The following is a 16,729-nucleotide window of genomic DNA, read 5'->3' on the forward strand; positions in this document are numbered from 1 at the left end:
CAGTAGCAGAGGGAGTGGGAGCCCAACGAAACACTCAGCCCAGTTCATCTAAGAACATTTCTGTATAGTATAGTCCAGAAGTAACTTGAGATTTAAAATAATAATGGTCATAATAGCAAGTTATCTTGGTTTAGACAATGAGGAAGAACAATGCTGGCTGCTTTTTTTGAGCCTCAGAGGGAATAAGAAATTATTAACTGTGGAGCCATGAAGTCACGTGGCTGGGAAGCTGCCCTCCTGAGAAAAAAGACGGCACTTACTATAATTTCAGTGTGTAATCCATTCAAGCATATAATCAACTCTGCAACTTTGTTTAAAGATCTGTTCTCAGTTGCATGGTCTAATTGTATTCTACCTCAGGATTTCTGCTTCCTGGCTTTTCTGTGTTTCTGACTTTTTTCCTGTTCATTTCTGTTGCTTTTTCTCTCCTTTCTCTGATTTTCTCTTGTCTTCTCCCATCTACTGAATTCTTTTTCTGTGACTCTGTAAGCTTATCTCTTTCCCTAGTTCTTTGTCCCTGTCTGAATCTTTGTGTCTTTGTAATCCTCCCATATGTCCCTTGATCTCTCTCTCTCTATGTGCGACTCCCTCCTCAGATAGAATCCCGGAAGCGCCTTGCCAAGACAGTGCTGGTGTTCGTGGCCCTCTTTGCCTTCTGCTGGCTCCCCAACCACGTCATCTACCTGTACCGCTCCTACCACTACTCCCAGGTGGACACCTCCATGCTCCACTTCGTGACCAGCATCTGTGCCCGCCTCCTGGCCTTCACCAACTCCTGTGTTAACCCTTTTGCCCTCTACCTGCTGAGCAAGAGTTTCAGGAAGCAGTTCAACACCCAGCTCCTCTGTTGCCGGGCTGGCCTGATGACCCGGTCTCACAGCACCGGCAGAAGTACCACCTGCATGACCTCCTTTAAGAGTACCAACCCTTCCGCAGCCACCTTCAGTCTCATCAACAGAAACATCTGTCATGAGGGATATGTCTAGATTGACCCTTGACCCTGCCCCCCTGGGTACTCCTGGTTTTGCTTTGTGGCTGGTAAGGAACCCTCGCATCTGTTGTTGTCGATGTGCCCCCTAAATACCCTTTGGAAGGCTCATGAGTGGGGAAGGCAGGTTGAGGAGAGGCCCAAATGGATCACTATTATGCTGGAAAGGCCCATCAAGGCTTACATTTTCCATTTCAACTTGTGAATCCTTCTTCTAATGTACAGCAAACTTGCCCTTATTTAGAAAGGGGACCAAATAGAAAATTATTATTTTAAGCATCAAGCCCTGATATACAAGTGTGGCCAATTAAGTCATAGAAACTATGTGAACACCAGATTTATACAGCAGAAAATTTGTACATTGAATGCCCACTTTGTGAAAGCCTTCACCTTGTTAATTCTTTAAGCAGAAGCTAGTGCTTTAAAAATATGATTTGGGTCATTTTCAGGAATATTTATAATCACAACCAAGAAACTTTTTTGACACTCAATATGAAAATTCAACCCTATGAAAGAGTTCCATATATAAAAGAAAAAAACAGCCCCCAAAGTGATAACATTGGAAGCCACTTTAAAATAAAGCCAAGTGTTGATTGTTTTTAAAAGATATTACTGAGGACATAGGAAAAAACACTTGAGACATCATTTTAAGGCAAAACCACAACCAAACACATAGACACATATAAAGATCCATGTGACTGGATATGGAATAATATCTCATATTTTGAATTCTAACTTAATGGAGATTCTTTTTGCTGTTACCCAATTGTAATCAGTTCTACCATAGAAGAGAAATCCCTTGGGGGGAAATTGATCATGCTATCAATTCATCACACGTACATAAAGTACATAAGTACATAAAGTATAGTATTTATCTGTGGTATACAGGTTTTCAGTCAAATATACTTACTTAGATTTGGCTGTAATCTGCTACATTGAAACAGTAGTTTCATAGGAGGAAAAAAGGATCATATCTGAGTGAAAATAGAAACATGTTCACATTTAACACATGCTTTACCAGAAGTCTGTGGGAGGAAATTAATACAATTTAACGAACATGTATTTCTATCTGACTATGTATAACAAAGTTACGGGAGGCTTAGCTTTAAGAAGAGCTACAGATATATTATGTTTCTACTTAAGAGTATTTACAAAACAACCCATGTGCAGAAAAATACTGGACTTAAATAATTTTCTTTTTCTAAGTGAGTAAAAGGATTTGACTATCTTACTTTGAAAACCTGAATCAAGTTTTTGTTTTTGTTTTTGACTCAAGGACAGTCTAATTGGACAGATTGCAAACATGTTAACCCACTTTCAGATAAATCCAAATTTTGCAAATGTGCCCTAATGTGTATCTCTAATATCCTAAGACCATTTTAGTTCTGGTTTTCTCTAGGTGAAATAGAACAGTCAACTCTCTTTTCCACATGGCACATATTAAAAGATTTTTGTCTCTTGATAGAAGGAAGTGCTCCCTGTCTGCAGAGCCTTAGAAGTTAGGACCTAGACAGTTGTAAAGATCTGTTTACAGTTGCACTAGCTGGAGGGAAGTGCAACTTCTGTCTGCTGCATGCACTTATATACTGGACACACCTGCTTTCCCCGTGGTCCACAACTACATTGGACAGTTTGAAAAGCCAGACAGATAGTATAGCTGAAAGAATCAAGATTTTTAGCTTAACATTCCAATTCTGTCTCTAGCTATAGGAGCTTGGCTATCAATTTCCCTTCTCTAGGCTCTTTTTTTCGTCTCTAGAATGAGAGATAGAAGGTCCCTTCTATTGCTAAAACCCTCTTAGTCTCAACATTGTGTCTCATTCTAAAGCATTTATGGAGCCCACCTGCTCACAGTTACCCCACTTCTGCTACCTCTGCAACAACTCCTCTTGGCAAATCTTTTAACCACCATTCCACACTCATGTTCACATTTGCGGAATGGAAGGAGATGGACTGTTCTATCGCTTCCAGGGGCTTGTTGGAATAATTTGTATGAATGATGTCCCATTAGCTTGTTATATTTTGGAATTAGAGCTGAAAGAGATATAACAAAACATATCGCTCAATGTCCTCATTATATAAAGGGCACTCTTGCTATTCACCCTTCTTCAACCTCCATGTTCCTATTATCTCCAACCACTGCTCCACAATTTTACCCTTAGCTTTCTTCAAAACTCTTGAGTGTGACTCCACATCTAGTTAGTTGCTAAGGTATGTAGCATTCTGAGTACCTAGCATGACTTGTTCAAGCACCTCTGATCTACCTGCTTCCAAAGACATTTTAGGAGTAGGACTCATCTTAGTGTTTCCTTCAGTTCACATCATGGCATGGATTGTGTCTGATCTCCTCCCTAGCTTCCAGAGAAAGAGTGAGGAGATTGAAGTTTAGGTCTAGCTGTGTGTCCTTAGGCAAATCATATCACCTCTTTGGCATTCTTAAATGAAAGGGTGGGAGGAGGCCTTTGTCAGCCAGTGATCTCAAACTGGTAAAACTATTGCGTGAATCAACTGATGGATTGACTCAAACCTAACTGGCTTGACTTTGCTGGACCCTTCTCTAGGGAAGTCAAATTTTTATTTCACCTCAACAATCAAAATCACAGGGAAAGGGACCGCCACCCTTATGTCATATCAGCTCTCTGCTAGGGTGGATGGAGAGTGGCAGAGGCTTGGAGCTAAGACATTTCACGCCTGGCTTCCAAAGATAATCACGTTTAACATTTATATCTTTGGCGAGGGGAAAAAAATCAATTTTTGCTGTGGAAACCCATCTGTGTTTATTCAATTGACAGATACTACCTTTCAATCTATCTTAAATTGAGCCTCCCTGAGGCAGGCAGTTCAATAGTGATAGATTAAGCAATAAACAAAGCAGTCTTCTCACCAATGACTGCTGCTGGCAGCGTAGGTGCAGCTGCTGGTAGGAGTGATATTCCACAGATGATCCTCCCAGCTTGGCGTGGACAAGGCCCCTCCCTGTGGTTGATTTGATGATTCCCCATAAATGGGGATGGCGACGCCCTGTTCTTCTGGCTGCCCTCACTCCCTTACCGAGGCGGGCCTTCTGCCTCATTAACAAGTCCTGGATTTCCTGGTTTGCCCCACAAACAATTTGGTTTCATCTTGAAGGATGGAGAACCCTTAGATGATAAATAAACAGTTGAGAGTCTGCATCACATGAACCAAGCTCAGCTTATTAGGAAAATGCACACTGAACAAACATAAATGAACTTGACCATAGGACGTGGGCATACTTAAGTTAGGAACTCTTCGTTTATGCCCAAAGTGGCAGTTGGTTATTGGTTTCGAAATCTATGCACCAAATGGCTTCTAGTAATAGAGATTAGCTTTGTATGGGGACTACAAGTTGAATGACATCCTCAATCTGGGACTAAAGGGTAGCTAAGTCACTTGTCCTGGAAGCCAGATAGAGACCATCACCCTGGGAACCTGACTGTATGAGAGTAGAATAAACAGCATGCACTTGGGCCATGATGAGCTGGGAGGGATGCAAAGCTTCTTGCCATTTGTGCCCTCCACATCCACACCAGGAAGTGCCATTGTTAGACAGTAGCTTAAAATTACCCCTGGGTTTCTGGGAGGAATGGGCACATTTTGCACATTTGTCTAAGTTTGGGCTGAATTTTCATGAAATGGGTTAACAGCTAAAAACAAAGGAATTATTCCCTCTCCTGGGACCAGCATTTGTGTGAGCTATTCAATGAAACCAAGCCTTAGCAAGCTCTATTTTATTCTGTAACTGGCTGGTCATTCCTCTCAGCCCCCACCTTGATCCCCAATCCCCCTTCCCTCCCCCCCCACCACCACCCCCCGGCCAAACACTAACACAACAAATTTAATATCAAGCAATCTCTTACCATAACTTTGGCCTTTAAAGACACGCTTTTTTAGGTGGGGGCTGAGCATTAACTCCAGCTGAATATATCCAGAGCAGGCAACAAATAGCACATTGCAAGCAGACTGTTCTCGTGAAATTTCATGTTAGAAATGCATGCAGTGGAATTTATCTAAATGTTTAAAAAGTTTAAGAACCCCTGAGTTAAAATATTACATGTCCATGATTAATTGAAAAAAAGACCTTGCATTTAACTAGTGTTCATGGTCTATAAAGCGTTTTACTACTCATTGTCTCATCTAATCCAAGCCTTCCCTGCTGGCCAAAGAGCTGCTTTACATCACTGACCATGGAAATTTGCAAATGACATTTACTAGTGATCACCTATTATTAGATTAAAAAGCCCATGAAACTATGAGGCTGAAACATCTGAAACTGCTGATAATGGATCCTATTTGACTACGAAATGGTGATTTCATATGGTTCAACTTGATTTGATTGCATTCATTCTCATGGCTCGTTCTGTGATATTGAAGAACAGAGCTGATCATTGCTGCCTCAGTTTACAGGATAGTCTGTCGCCCCCAAAGCGAGTCTGTTTAACTTGGCACAAGGGAGCGAACGGTGTTGTTGTTGGTTGCCCCAGGAGAAGCCTACCAGCGGGAACAGCTCTCTGCATCACAGTGAATTAGAAAGCTAAGATAAGAAGGATGGGACCCTTGGGAGCAAGAACACAAGCCACAGAACACACCATATTTGTGGGAAACCTGAATGAAGTTCTGTGGCTCTAGATGTGCTGGAAGGAAGGGGCTCAGCTTCACCCAGCACCAGTGATGTGCTAAATGCTGTGCCAAGCACATCGCTATTCATCTTCACAAGCACCTTAAAAAGTGTTCAAATGATGAAGCTGAGACCCAGGGAGATTACTTCACGATCCCAAGGTCACATGGCACAGTTGAATTGGCAGAGCTTTTTAATGTGGACCTGGAGCTCTTTAAGTTCCTACTTTAGATTTTGACCTAAGGCTTGAACTAGTGAGAAAGCTGAAGAATATTCACAAACGTCATCGAAGATGTTTCTAAACACCTAAGTTAAGGACTCACGGCAGGCAGAGTCTGAAATGCAGCACAAAGTCAGTGGACAAGGAAATCCCTTAGCTAAGTTGCCTCCAGAGACACAATTCAGTTGCCAACAGAAGCCCTGGGAAGATTCCGCCCCCCGCCCTCCGCCCCCGTTTGTGACTAACCAAGGAGAAAACAACCTTGTGTAGAGGTGCAGAGAGGACCCAAGTGAAAACACTCCGTCCAGGGACCCTTTGAATCAGAATTAGTTGGAGAAAAGGAGTCAGGAAGAGGTGGAACCATTTACTCCCCTGCTTCTCCTCCCCAACGAGTAAGATATGACAGGGGATGATTTCCTAGAGCCTGGAGACCCAGGCTACCTGAATAGTCTCTAACAAAAATCTCTCCTGGACTAAGAGGCCAAACCATGAGCTCAGGTTTGGACTTAGGTCTCTGAGTGCCCAGCCCAAAGTGCCCTGTCACAAACCCAAACATCACTATCTCTCGGCCGTCTCTGAGCTCGCATTCTGGAAGATAAGATTATTTTCCTTTTTTTTTTTTTTGCCAATTTCAAATTCACTCCCAGAGCCGTATAATAATATGGAAAGACTCAGATAATTTTATGATCTTTTAAAAGGATCATTTTAATGGACAGTAAAACCTCACACATTCAACACCTCATTAATTCCCAAACAAGCTTGAAAATTTTGGTATAACTCAGGATTTCAGTGTTCAAGTTACATTATATAATTTGGGCCTGTTGTGAATCCAAAATTTTCATCACATTGCTTCAGTTTTAGCTATCGATATTGATAATGTACAACATTAAGAAAGTAAAACTGATTTTCTTTAAAAAAAAATTTTTTCTGTAATCTGGTTTAACTGATTCAAACATGACCTTTTTTGTATCCAAATCAGCAAGGTTGTGGGTAGTAAATTTGTTGAAATGGTCAATTCAGTGAGTTGTAAAAATACATGGCACAAACTTGTTTAATGTCATGTTCTGTTTTGTTTTAAACATTAGGCCCATATTTTGTAAATTATAATTGTACTTGTTACTATTAACTGTAAATATTTATTGCATTAAAAATGTGCTGTGTGTTAAATAACTCAGAACAAGTTCCAGGTGTGATACTTAGTATAAATAATGTCATGGCTTGGCTTTGCCTAGACTCCTTAGACTAATGAATTATTTATAAGAAATTCACAATATAATATGAATGATGCAGATCCTTTTAAATGTGCGACCTTAACTGTGTGACCATGGAAAATTCTATCTATGAAGTGTGTTCATTGTATTCTTATTTTTCAAGAAATGTTTACAATGCTTCTATCACATTGTACATGGTCTGTATGACATCAAGTCAAATCCAGTGTAGTAAGCTGAATATTCAAGTCGTAGAAGATAAGAAATGTGTTTTATTTCTTAATATAATAAAGCATAATTTATGAAATGGACAGATGCATGTATTCAGTGTTCAATAAAATATAGCTGTTGCATGAATGTAGTCTGTGGCCTATGCCCTACAGCTCCTTGCTTCCAGAACCATTTACATCAGAATCACCTAGGCTGCTTGTTGCAAAAATGCAGATTCCCCAATTTCCTATTGACTTGGGACACCTAGGAGTGTGGCCTAAAAATCTAGTTTAAAACAAGCACCCTGGGTAATTCCTCAGAACACTAGAGTTTTGTTTTATTAAACTTTTAAAATGTGTATTTAACTTTTGAATAAGTAAGCCATTCTCATGGCTCAAAATTGAAAGCATAGAAAGGTATTCAGTGAAAAGTTATCAATTCTACCTTTTAGACATATATTAATATTTACCTTATTTATCATTCCAAATAGAACTGTCAAACAATTTCCATTTGCAGTGCACAGAGTCACTCATCAACAGTGAAAATGCATTCCTACGTCAGGACTAATTTTCCAGTTGGACATGATTCTCTTCTACCATGCTGTGGGCGGGTGAGCATCTTGAGAAGGTTAATAAAGTGCAAGCACCTGAATAGAGGTCAGTGTCTGTAACAGGCAGCTGCCCAACTTGCAAATCCAAACTGTAGGAAAGCACCATAATTAATAGTACCAGCTAATGTTTACATAATTCACCATTATTAAAAAATTGTGTCTCCTCCAGACATGAGTGAAAGTAACCAGGGTTCCCTGACCTGTAAATACAGACCGGTGAGCTTTTGAAGAGCTCCTTAATGCACATCCCTGTGGATGGTCAAACTTGTTATAAGGTGTCTTAGTCTGTTCAGGCTACTGTAACAAAATTACCATTGACTGGATAGCTTACAAAAACCAAAATTTTATTTCTCACAGTTCTGGACTCTGAAAAGTCCAAGATCAAGGTACAAGCAGATTCAGGGTCTGGTGAGAGCCTGCTTCCTGGTTCAGAAATGGCACGTTCTCAGTGTGTCCACACACAGCCTAAGGGGCAAGGGAGCTTTTGGGGACTGCTTTTATAAGGGCACTGATTCCATTCATCAGGACCCCACCCTCATGACCTAATCACCTCCCAAAGGCGCCCACCTCCTAATACCATCACCTTGGGGGCTAGGATTTCAACATATGAATTTGAGGGTGAGGGGACACAAATATTCAGTCCACAACATAAGGATTCATTTGAATTAGGAAACATGCTAATGAAAAACATGCAGAGACAAAAGTAAACTTTCTCATACACAGCCCCCAAGAATGGCTTATTTAAAACAAAACTACTCCCACACTTTCTCACTCATCCCAGCCTTGTATCTCTTAATTCACTTTTCATCTCCCTACTCTAAAATGTGCCTCAGGCAATAAGAAGAAAGACTATGTACTAAGTACTAGATTGGAATACACAGCCAGAGCAAGAAGAATACCAAAGTAAATAAGGAGTACGAATAAAGAAAAAAGAGATCATATTTGATGACCATGTGATCACCTACACATGCAATGTCGGATCACCTCAAAAGAAAAGGGCTCACAGAATCTTGAGGCTCTGCCCCTTCCCTGTAGAAAGTTAGTAGATTAGAACTAAAGTTGCATAAGAGGCTGTCTGGTTGGTGAAGAGAAGCAATGGGTCAGCTGGCTTTTTCTCTGACAGCCCCGCCACCTGTCCTGGGCCTCTTGCCTCTAGCTACAGCTTCCTCTTCTCTCACAACTCCAGAACAAGGAAGCAAAGTTTACAGTTGGAAAACTGCTCAAGAGTTTGAAGGGCTATGGCACTTCCCAGGAAGAATTTAATCAAGGAGACAGGAGCCAAAATGAGGACCCCACATAAGAGACTGGGGAGGTGAACACTCCACAGTATAGACAACCTTCAGAGACCAGCCTGTGGCTTCTCCAAGACCTATACGGTGCCAGGGAGTCCTGTGAGGCTGAGTCCCCTCAGTTATACTTCAGGGTTCTCAGGAACTGAGAGGAGGGTGACCCCAGGTCAGTAGAGGGGGTGTGAGCCTCTGATGGACTTCAAGGTAAGGACCCAGAAAGAGGAATGATGGAAGGACCCAGCCAGAACAGGGGGTCCTGCGGCGTCTTGCCCCGGCTGTCTACCATTAGAGGTCTGGAACAGTTGTGGCTGGATCTGGCTCACACTGACTTCTAATTCTGTAGTCCCAGATAGCGAGGGCCTTGATCTGAGGGGTGCAGCCTCAGGTCCTCTGAGAGTGGAGTCCCTGGACTACTCAGGTGCCAAGGTGATGAATGTTAGGGAGGAATGAGGGAATTCCCCACATTCAAACAGAGGAGGCACCATGAAGTAACCCCCCGCCCCCACGACTCGGGAGTCCCAGGCAGAGTTGTTAAGTTGAGGAGCCCCCTCATTGCCACCTGCTGGGCCTCAGGGAGAGGAAAGCATCGGTCTGCCGTGTTTCCCCAAAAATAAAACCTAGCCGGACAATCAGCTCTGATGCATCTTTTGGAGCAAAATTTAATGTAAGACCTGGTATTACACTATATTATATTATATATATTATATTATAATTATAATTATAATTATAATTATAATTATAATTATAATTATATTATATATTATATTATATTATATTATATTATATTATATTATATTATATTATATTATATTATAGACCCAGTCTTATAGTAAGATAAGACTGGGTCTTATATTAATTTTTGCTCCAAAAGACGCATTAGAGCTGATTGTCCGGCTAGGTCTTATTTTCAGGGAAACAGGGTAGTGAGAGTTAGCCCTAATTCTTCAAAGTAAGGAGAACCAGGAATTGACAGGAGCAAAGGTGAGGACCTTGTGATATGAGGGAACCCCTCCAGCAGAGAGGGTCACACATTCCCTGCGCTCTGCTCTTAGTCTAAACTGAGCAGAACGGTCCATTCAGGGGCTCCTCATTTCTTCCTGGAGGGTCTCAGTAGGGGACAGCCTGGGGAGGAAGGGACCAGCCCCAGTTATGCAGAGGGAGGAGTTTGAGACCTAGCTGGAGTTCAGGTGAGGACCCTGAATACTAAAGAAAAGACCTCTGCGCAAAAAACGAAGTTGCTCAGAGCTCTACCCCTGCCGGTCAGGTTTGGAAGTCCGAGGCAGGGGTAGTTAGATGTGATACACCCCGAGTTTCCCTTCTAGGGACTCAGGGAGGGTGTGAGATTGGTGGACTCAAGTCAGTGGAGGAAAGAGTCCCAGGCTTAGTGCCATAGAACCGCCCCTGCTAACAGTCCTCAGAGACCCCTTGGCCGGATGTGGCTCACTCTGACTTCCGCCTTGGTCTGTGACGTAACCGCCGGTCGGGTCGTTGGCGAGTGGAATTCCAGGACTGGTCAGTTAACGAACTAAGAACCCTGAATGTTTGCTGAAGTGGCCATCCTGCCCATCACCAAGGGAACCCCACAAAGTCCTGTCCTAGCGTCAGCACTGGGAGGCAGTACAATTATTGGGCTTGTGTGTGGAGCGCATCACGGAAAGAAGGGCCTTGGTCTACATGGGGAGGCCACAGTTCTATTGAAGGAGGAAACCTGGGCCCTAACGAGAGTCCTGGTGAGACCCTGAGTGCTAAGGAGGGGACCTCTTTCCCAAAAGGGGCGGAGGGCAACCAGGACTGGGAGCGCCAGGCAGGTGTAGGCAGACACAGTGCACCGGTTCTTCCTCTCTAGTGACTAAGGCAAGTGGGGCTTTGGGTGGGAGGCTGACGGACGCAGATCAGTAGAGAGAGGAGTCCCAGGCTTTGATACATATCAGTGGGGTCCCACACAGTCCCGCCCCTGCTCTTAGCCCTTGCAGACCCCATACAGCTTTGGCAGTCAGCCCTTGGAGGTCCTGTACAGTGTTGGCCAGATATGGCTCCCCCTGACTTTCTCACTGAGGAGGTGAGGACCTTGGTCTGAGGGGGCACAGTGTAGGATGGAGTTCCAGCACTGGTCAGGTACAAAGGTGGAGACCCTGAATATGAATTGATGCATTACCACCCAGTGCCCTCCTCTCCCCAACTCTGGGAGGTCCTGGCAGAGCTGTGGGGCTGACTTCTGCTTGGAAGTTTCTAGGGAGAAGAGGGCTTTGGCCTAAGGGGGTGATCCCATTTCTGCAGAGGGAAGAGACCTAGGCCTTAACAGGAGTCCAGAGTGAGGACTTTGTCCCCCAAAAATGGGGGCCAACCAAAGCCCTGCCCTTGCCCTCAGCTCTGAGAAGTGTCCTAAAGGACACCCACAGATATGGTGTGCCCCAGCTTCCTCTCTTGACCTGGTTAACTCCTCAGTGAGGAGTTGGAAGTCCTACCTGGAGCCAGTCAGAATCCAGAGTGAGGACTGAGCTAATGACCAGTGGGGAACTGTGGGATCCTATAGAGTCTCACCCCTGTTCTCAGGCCTTGTAGGCCCCAAACAGCCTTAGCCGGATGTGCCTTACCCTGAACTCCCAACTCTGAGGTTTCATTTAATCAAGGACCTTGGTGTGAAGGGCGTGGGCTCATATCTACTGAAAGGGGAGCTCCAGGACTGGTCAGGTGTCAACATGAAGATCCTCAGTGAGAACATGAGGACCAATCAACCCCCCAATGGAGAGAGCTGCACCAAGTTCCACCCCTGGGAGGCCCAGGGCAGAGCTGACAGATTCAGATGGCCCCTGACTTCAGCTTGCAGAGTTTCAGTAGATGCAGGCCTTGGTTTAAAGATTGGCTGACCGAGTTCAGCAGAGAGGGGAGCCCCAGGCCCTGTTGGGAGTGAAGGTTAAAATCCTGTATGAGGAATGAGGGGGAACAACCACTCCAGAACAGAGGTGGCTGCATAAAGTCTCACCTCTGTTGTTTCCCAGAAAGCCAAGGGCAAAGCTTTAAGGGCGAGGTGACTCCTCATTTCCTGGGGGGCTGAGGGGTTGTCTCAGAGAGGAACAGAGAAGTGAGGGTCTAGGTGTGAGGAGAGGAGTGGTCCCAGGCAGGGCTATCAGGCTGCAGCCTGAGGGGCAGTCTAATACCTGCACAGGGTCATAAGGAGACCAGGAGAACAGGAGCCCTGTGGGGTCCTGGAGAGTGTCCTCAAGGACACTTTCAGAGAGGTGTTCTTGAAGCCACAATGGCATCTCCCTGTGGAGGGGACTCACACTATTATCTTCCTCCTCCAGGTGCCTGCATCACGTGCCTTCCTGTCACACTCCCACCTGCTGTCCCTAACAACAGTCATGCCTCGTGGCCAGAAAAGTAAGCGCCGTGCTCGTGAGAAACACCACCAGGCCCGAGGTGAGGACGAGGGTCTTGAGGGTGCTCAGACCCCTCCAGCTGGGGAAGAAGAGTCCCCCTCACCTGTGTCTGGGTGTACTCCACCCAGCTCCCCTGCTGCAGGCACTCTCCAGCAGTCTCAGTGAGCCCCAGCCACCAGTTCTCCTGTTGCAACGATTTCCTGTGCAAGTTCTGGTGAAGGTGCCAAGACGCAAGGGGAGGAAAGTCCAAGTTCTTCCCAGGCTCCGGCCTCCTCGGAGAGCACTGGCAAAGATCCTCTGACCAGGAAAGTAGGCATGTTGGTACAGGTTCTGCTGCACAAGTATAAAATGAAAGAGCCCATTACAAAGGCAGAAATGCTGAAGATTATCAACAAGAAGTACAAGAAGCACTTCCCTGAGATCCCAGGAGAACCACTGAGCGCATGGAGCTGGTTTTTGGCCTTGACCTAAAGGAAGTCGACCCCAGCAATCACTCTTATAGCCTTGTCAACAAACTGGACCTTCCCAACGAAGCGAGTCTGAGCGATGGCATGGACTTTTCCAAGAATGGGCTCCTGATGCCTCTCCTAGGCGTGATTTTCTTGAATGACAACTGCGCCACTGAGGAGGAGAAGTGGGAATTCCTGAATATGATGGGCATCTATGCTGGGAGGAAGCACTTCATCTTTGGGGAGCCCAGAAAGCTCATCAACAAAGATTTGGTGCAGCAAAAATACCTGGAGTACCGCTAGGTGCCCAGCAGTGATCCTCCATGCTACGAGTTCCTGTGGGGCCCAAGAGCCCACGCTGAGACCACCAAGATGAAAGTGCTGGAGTTCTGGGCCAAAGTCAATGATACAGTCCCGAGTGCCTTCCAGGCCCGCTGTGAGGAAGCTTTGAGAGATGAGGAAGAACAAGCCCTGGCCAGAGCTGCAGCCAGGGTCCGCTCCAGGGCCACGTCTGGCATCTCTTCCCAGCGCTAGTGAAGTGTGAGGCAGTCTTCACCTTGAAATTAAAACGGGCTGTCAAGCTTCTAAGTAGTAGAGGGGCAAGGTGGGGATGCAGAAAGCATAGTGTATCTTTTCTTTGTGTTCCTGTTTTCATAAGTAACTTCCAGGTTTACCTTTTCCCCTTATTTTTCCAATGTGTTCCTTTTAAAAAAGTTTATTTAGATTCAGAATCTAACTTTATGAATAACATGGCTCACACATTTATTGCTGTTTATCAAGTTTGAGAGTAATGGTTTTGTATTTTGTAAAACAAATTGAAAACACCTGCGTCTTTTATTGTGGTCCAGTACCAGAAAACAGAGCACTGGATACAATTTTTTTTTAAAATGTGAAAGAAGCCCACACTGAAAGAGTTAGGATAACGAAATAGTGGGGGGGGGGGGGGGGGAATAAGTAAAAGATGGTTACTTCTTGGTTTTTCTTATTCCTTTTACTCCCTCTTTTGGTAAAATTAAAAGCTATGTAGAAGCATTTGCTTAGCTTATTCAAGAATGTAGGAGAAATTAAATTGTTATAAATTAGAACTCTTGGCCATTGTCTCTTTTGTTCCCCAAACACGAATTGAGTGCCTCCTCTTTCTAAAGCATCATGCTAGTTCTGGGGATGTGGAGACAACGAAGACCCAACCCCTGCCAATAACATTTTAGAGCCCAGGAGAAGCTTTCATACAAGGAGCAGGGTGTGGTCCACACCCAACCCTGAAGGCCAATAAACGGAAGGGTAAGGAGGGAGGAGTTTCCAGGCAGGAGCAGTGCAACAGAAAGTGCAGGTTGGGAAGGTGGGACACTGCCGGTACCTCCGTTGGGGGAATTTTAAATTTGGCTGCACCAGGGGTTAGATGAGTCTGATAAAATGGTGAGCAGGGACCAGACTGTCAGATGGTGGTGGGTCTCAGAGTGGAGAGACTATGCCTGCAATGGAAACCTGCTCTTCACAGTTCCTGAAATTAAATTCAGCAGCCACTGGGCTGGCCCACATTGTCCTGGCCTAGGGGGTACATCTAGACCATTCCATTAAAAGGGAACCCAAATGTGGCACTCTTCTATGTGATGTGGTAAACTGTAATTAATGTCTAGATCTTTGGTGATGGTGGAATGAATGAAAATGGGGATGGGTAAATGCCAGGGCAGCTTGCAGGGGGGAGGGTGGTTGTGGTCCTTTGCTCACCTGTAGTAGCTCCACCGTGTATCTAACTGGGGAAATCTACCTCATGCCCACATCAAATGAATGATCATCTAATGGGGAAATATTACTTAGTTTTATTTACTAAGCAGCATTTAGGCTGATTTGGGCTTTTTTTGTCCTAGAACATTGCATGTTCTCTGACTCCTCCTCGATTAGAAAAAAAAAAAATATCCCACTGTGGTATATGGTATAGTCTGAGGTCAAAATAATTCTGCTAGTAACTACCATTTTAAAACTGTCAGTACCTGCCAGGCACTGTGCTGGGTTTACAACATACATTCCATATATCCACCAGTCCTAGAACACAGGGTTTAGCAAACCTGCTGAAAGAACCTGAGGCTCGTGGACTCTGCTAATGACCTGTCACTAGCTGGTTAGTGGCAGAGCCAGTTCTAAATCCATGGTCTGAATTTGTTTGCAGTCCACACTACCCACTCCTTGCAGCCCGTCGCAGATACTGTGTGTCATAATTCACATGTCCTTTCAGTACTCCAGGATGTTTCTCAGACAGTAAAAAGAGGGCTCTGTGTACTAACTAGTGGTTTGGGTACATAGCCAGAGCAACAAAAAAATATCAAAGTAAATGGGTGGTATAAATAAAGAGGATAATATTTGGTAACAATACAATCATCTACACGCACAACATCAGATCACCTCAAAAGACGGGCTCACAAAAGCATGCGTCTCCACCACCGCCTTGTAGAAAACCAATCTATTAGAATCAAAGCTGCATAAGAGGCTAAGTCTGGTTGGTGAAGAGAAGGAATGGATCACCTGGCTTTTCTCTGACAGCCCACCACCTGCCCTGGGCACGCTGCCTGGAGCTATAGCTTCCCCATCTGGCATCACTCCTGTGACACTGATCTTATCTGCAAGGTTTGCAGTAGGAAAACTACTCGAGCTTGCACGGATGTAGCATTTCCCAAGAAACCTTTAATCTAGGAGGCAGGAGCCAAGATGTGGGTCCCTATGTAGGAAGGCTGAGGAGATGAAGACCCTGGAACATAGATGGTTTCACAGTGACTAACCTGTAGCTGCCCTCAGGCCTATGGGGCCCCAAGCAGGGCTGACCATCCTCTTGTCCTGCAGGTTCTTAGGAACCGAGAGTATTGGTCTCAGGAGGGTGACCCCAGGTCAGCAGAGGGAGTGCGAGCCTCTGATGGACTTCAAGGTGAGGGCCCAGAAAGAGGGTCCCAGCCAGAACAGTGGGGTCCGGTGGAGTCCTGCCCTGGCTTTCTGCTCTTGCAGGTTTGGAGCAGTTGTGGCTGGCTCTGGCTGACACTGACGTCCAACGCGGTGGTCCCTGGAGGTTAGGATCTTGATCTGAGGGGAGCAGCTTCAGGTCTGCTGAGGGTGGTGTTCCAAGAATGAGCCTTACACCACAGTGCTCAGGTGTCAAGGTGAGGATCGTGAATGAGGAGTGAGGGAACCACCCACTCCAGAACACAGTGAGACCCACAAATCCCCACACATGCCCCAACCCCCAGGAGGCCCAAGGAAGAGTTGTCAGGTTTAGGAGCCGCCTTATTTCTGCCCGAGGGTCACAAGAAAAGGAGGGCTTCTGTCTAGTTAGGCGACCTCAGTTCTGGAGAGGTGGAAACCCAGGAATTAACAGGAGTCAAGGTTAGGACTCTGAGTGACATGAGGGGATCCCCACCAGCAGAGAGCTTCGCACAACGCCCCATGTGAGCTTACCCCTAAAATGCCTAGAGTAGTCCTTCAACTCAGGAGCCCTTCATTTTTGCCCGGAGAGTCACAGGAAAACAAAGGCCTTGCTGTAAGGGGCATCCCAATTTCACAGAGGGAGGAGTTTGGGCTCTAACTGGTGTCCAGGAGAAGACACTGAGTACTAATGAGAGGACCTCTCCGGGAACAGGGGGCCTGAGGCAGGGGTAGCCGGATGAAACTCGCCCACCATCCTAGGGACTCAGGGAGGTGAGGGCCCTGGTATGAAGCTGGAGGTCCAAGATCAGTAGAGGGAGGAGTCCCAGGC

General features: G+C 45.2%; 2 protein-coding genes across 2 annotated transcripts in view; both read left to right on the forward strand.

The window, feature by feature from the left end:
- Positions 1–7,387, forward strand: part of GRPR (gastrin releasing peptide receptor) — a 34,123-nt gene extending 26,736 nt beyond the window's left edge. The window contains exon 3 of the mRNA XM_019746253.2: positions 597–7,387. Coding sequence (XP_019601812.1) covers positions 597–986 — 390 coding nt within the window. The 3' untranslated portion in view covers positions 987–7,387. The remainder of the gene's footprint in view (positions 1–596) is intronic.
- A 5,091-nt stretch (positions 7,388–12,478) lies between these two features.
- Positions 12,479–13,861, forward strand: MAGEB17 (MAGE family member B17). The gene is given in 2 exon segments (XM_019746248.2): positions 12,479–12,962; positions 12,965–13,861. Coding segments are annotated over 2 exon segments (666 nt in total). The 5' UTR covers positions 12,479–12,856; the 3' UTR covers positions 13,525–13,861.
- Positions 13,862–16,729: the final 2,868 nt, after the last annotated feature.

The sequence above is a fragment of the Rhinolophus sinicus genome, chromosome X (assembly GCF_036562045.2).
Source record: "Rhinolophus sinicus isolate RSC01 chromosome X, ASM3656204v1, whole genome shotgun sequence".
NCBI lineage: Eukaryota > Metazoa > Chordata > Mammalia > Chiroptera > Rhinolophidae > Rhinolophus > Rhinolophus sinicus.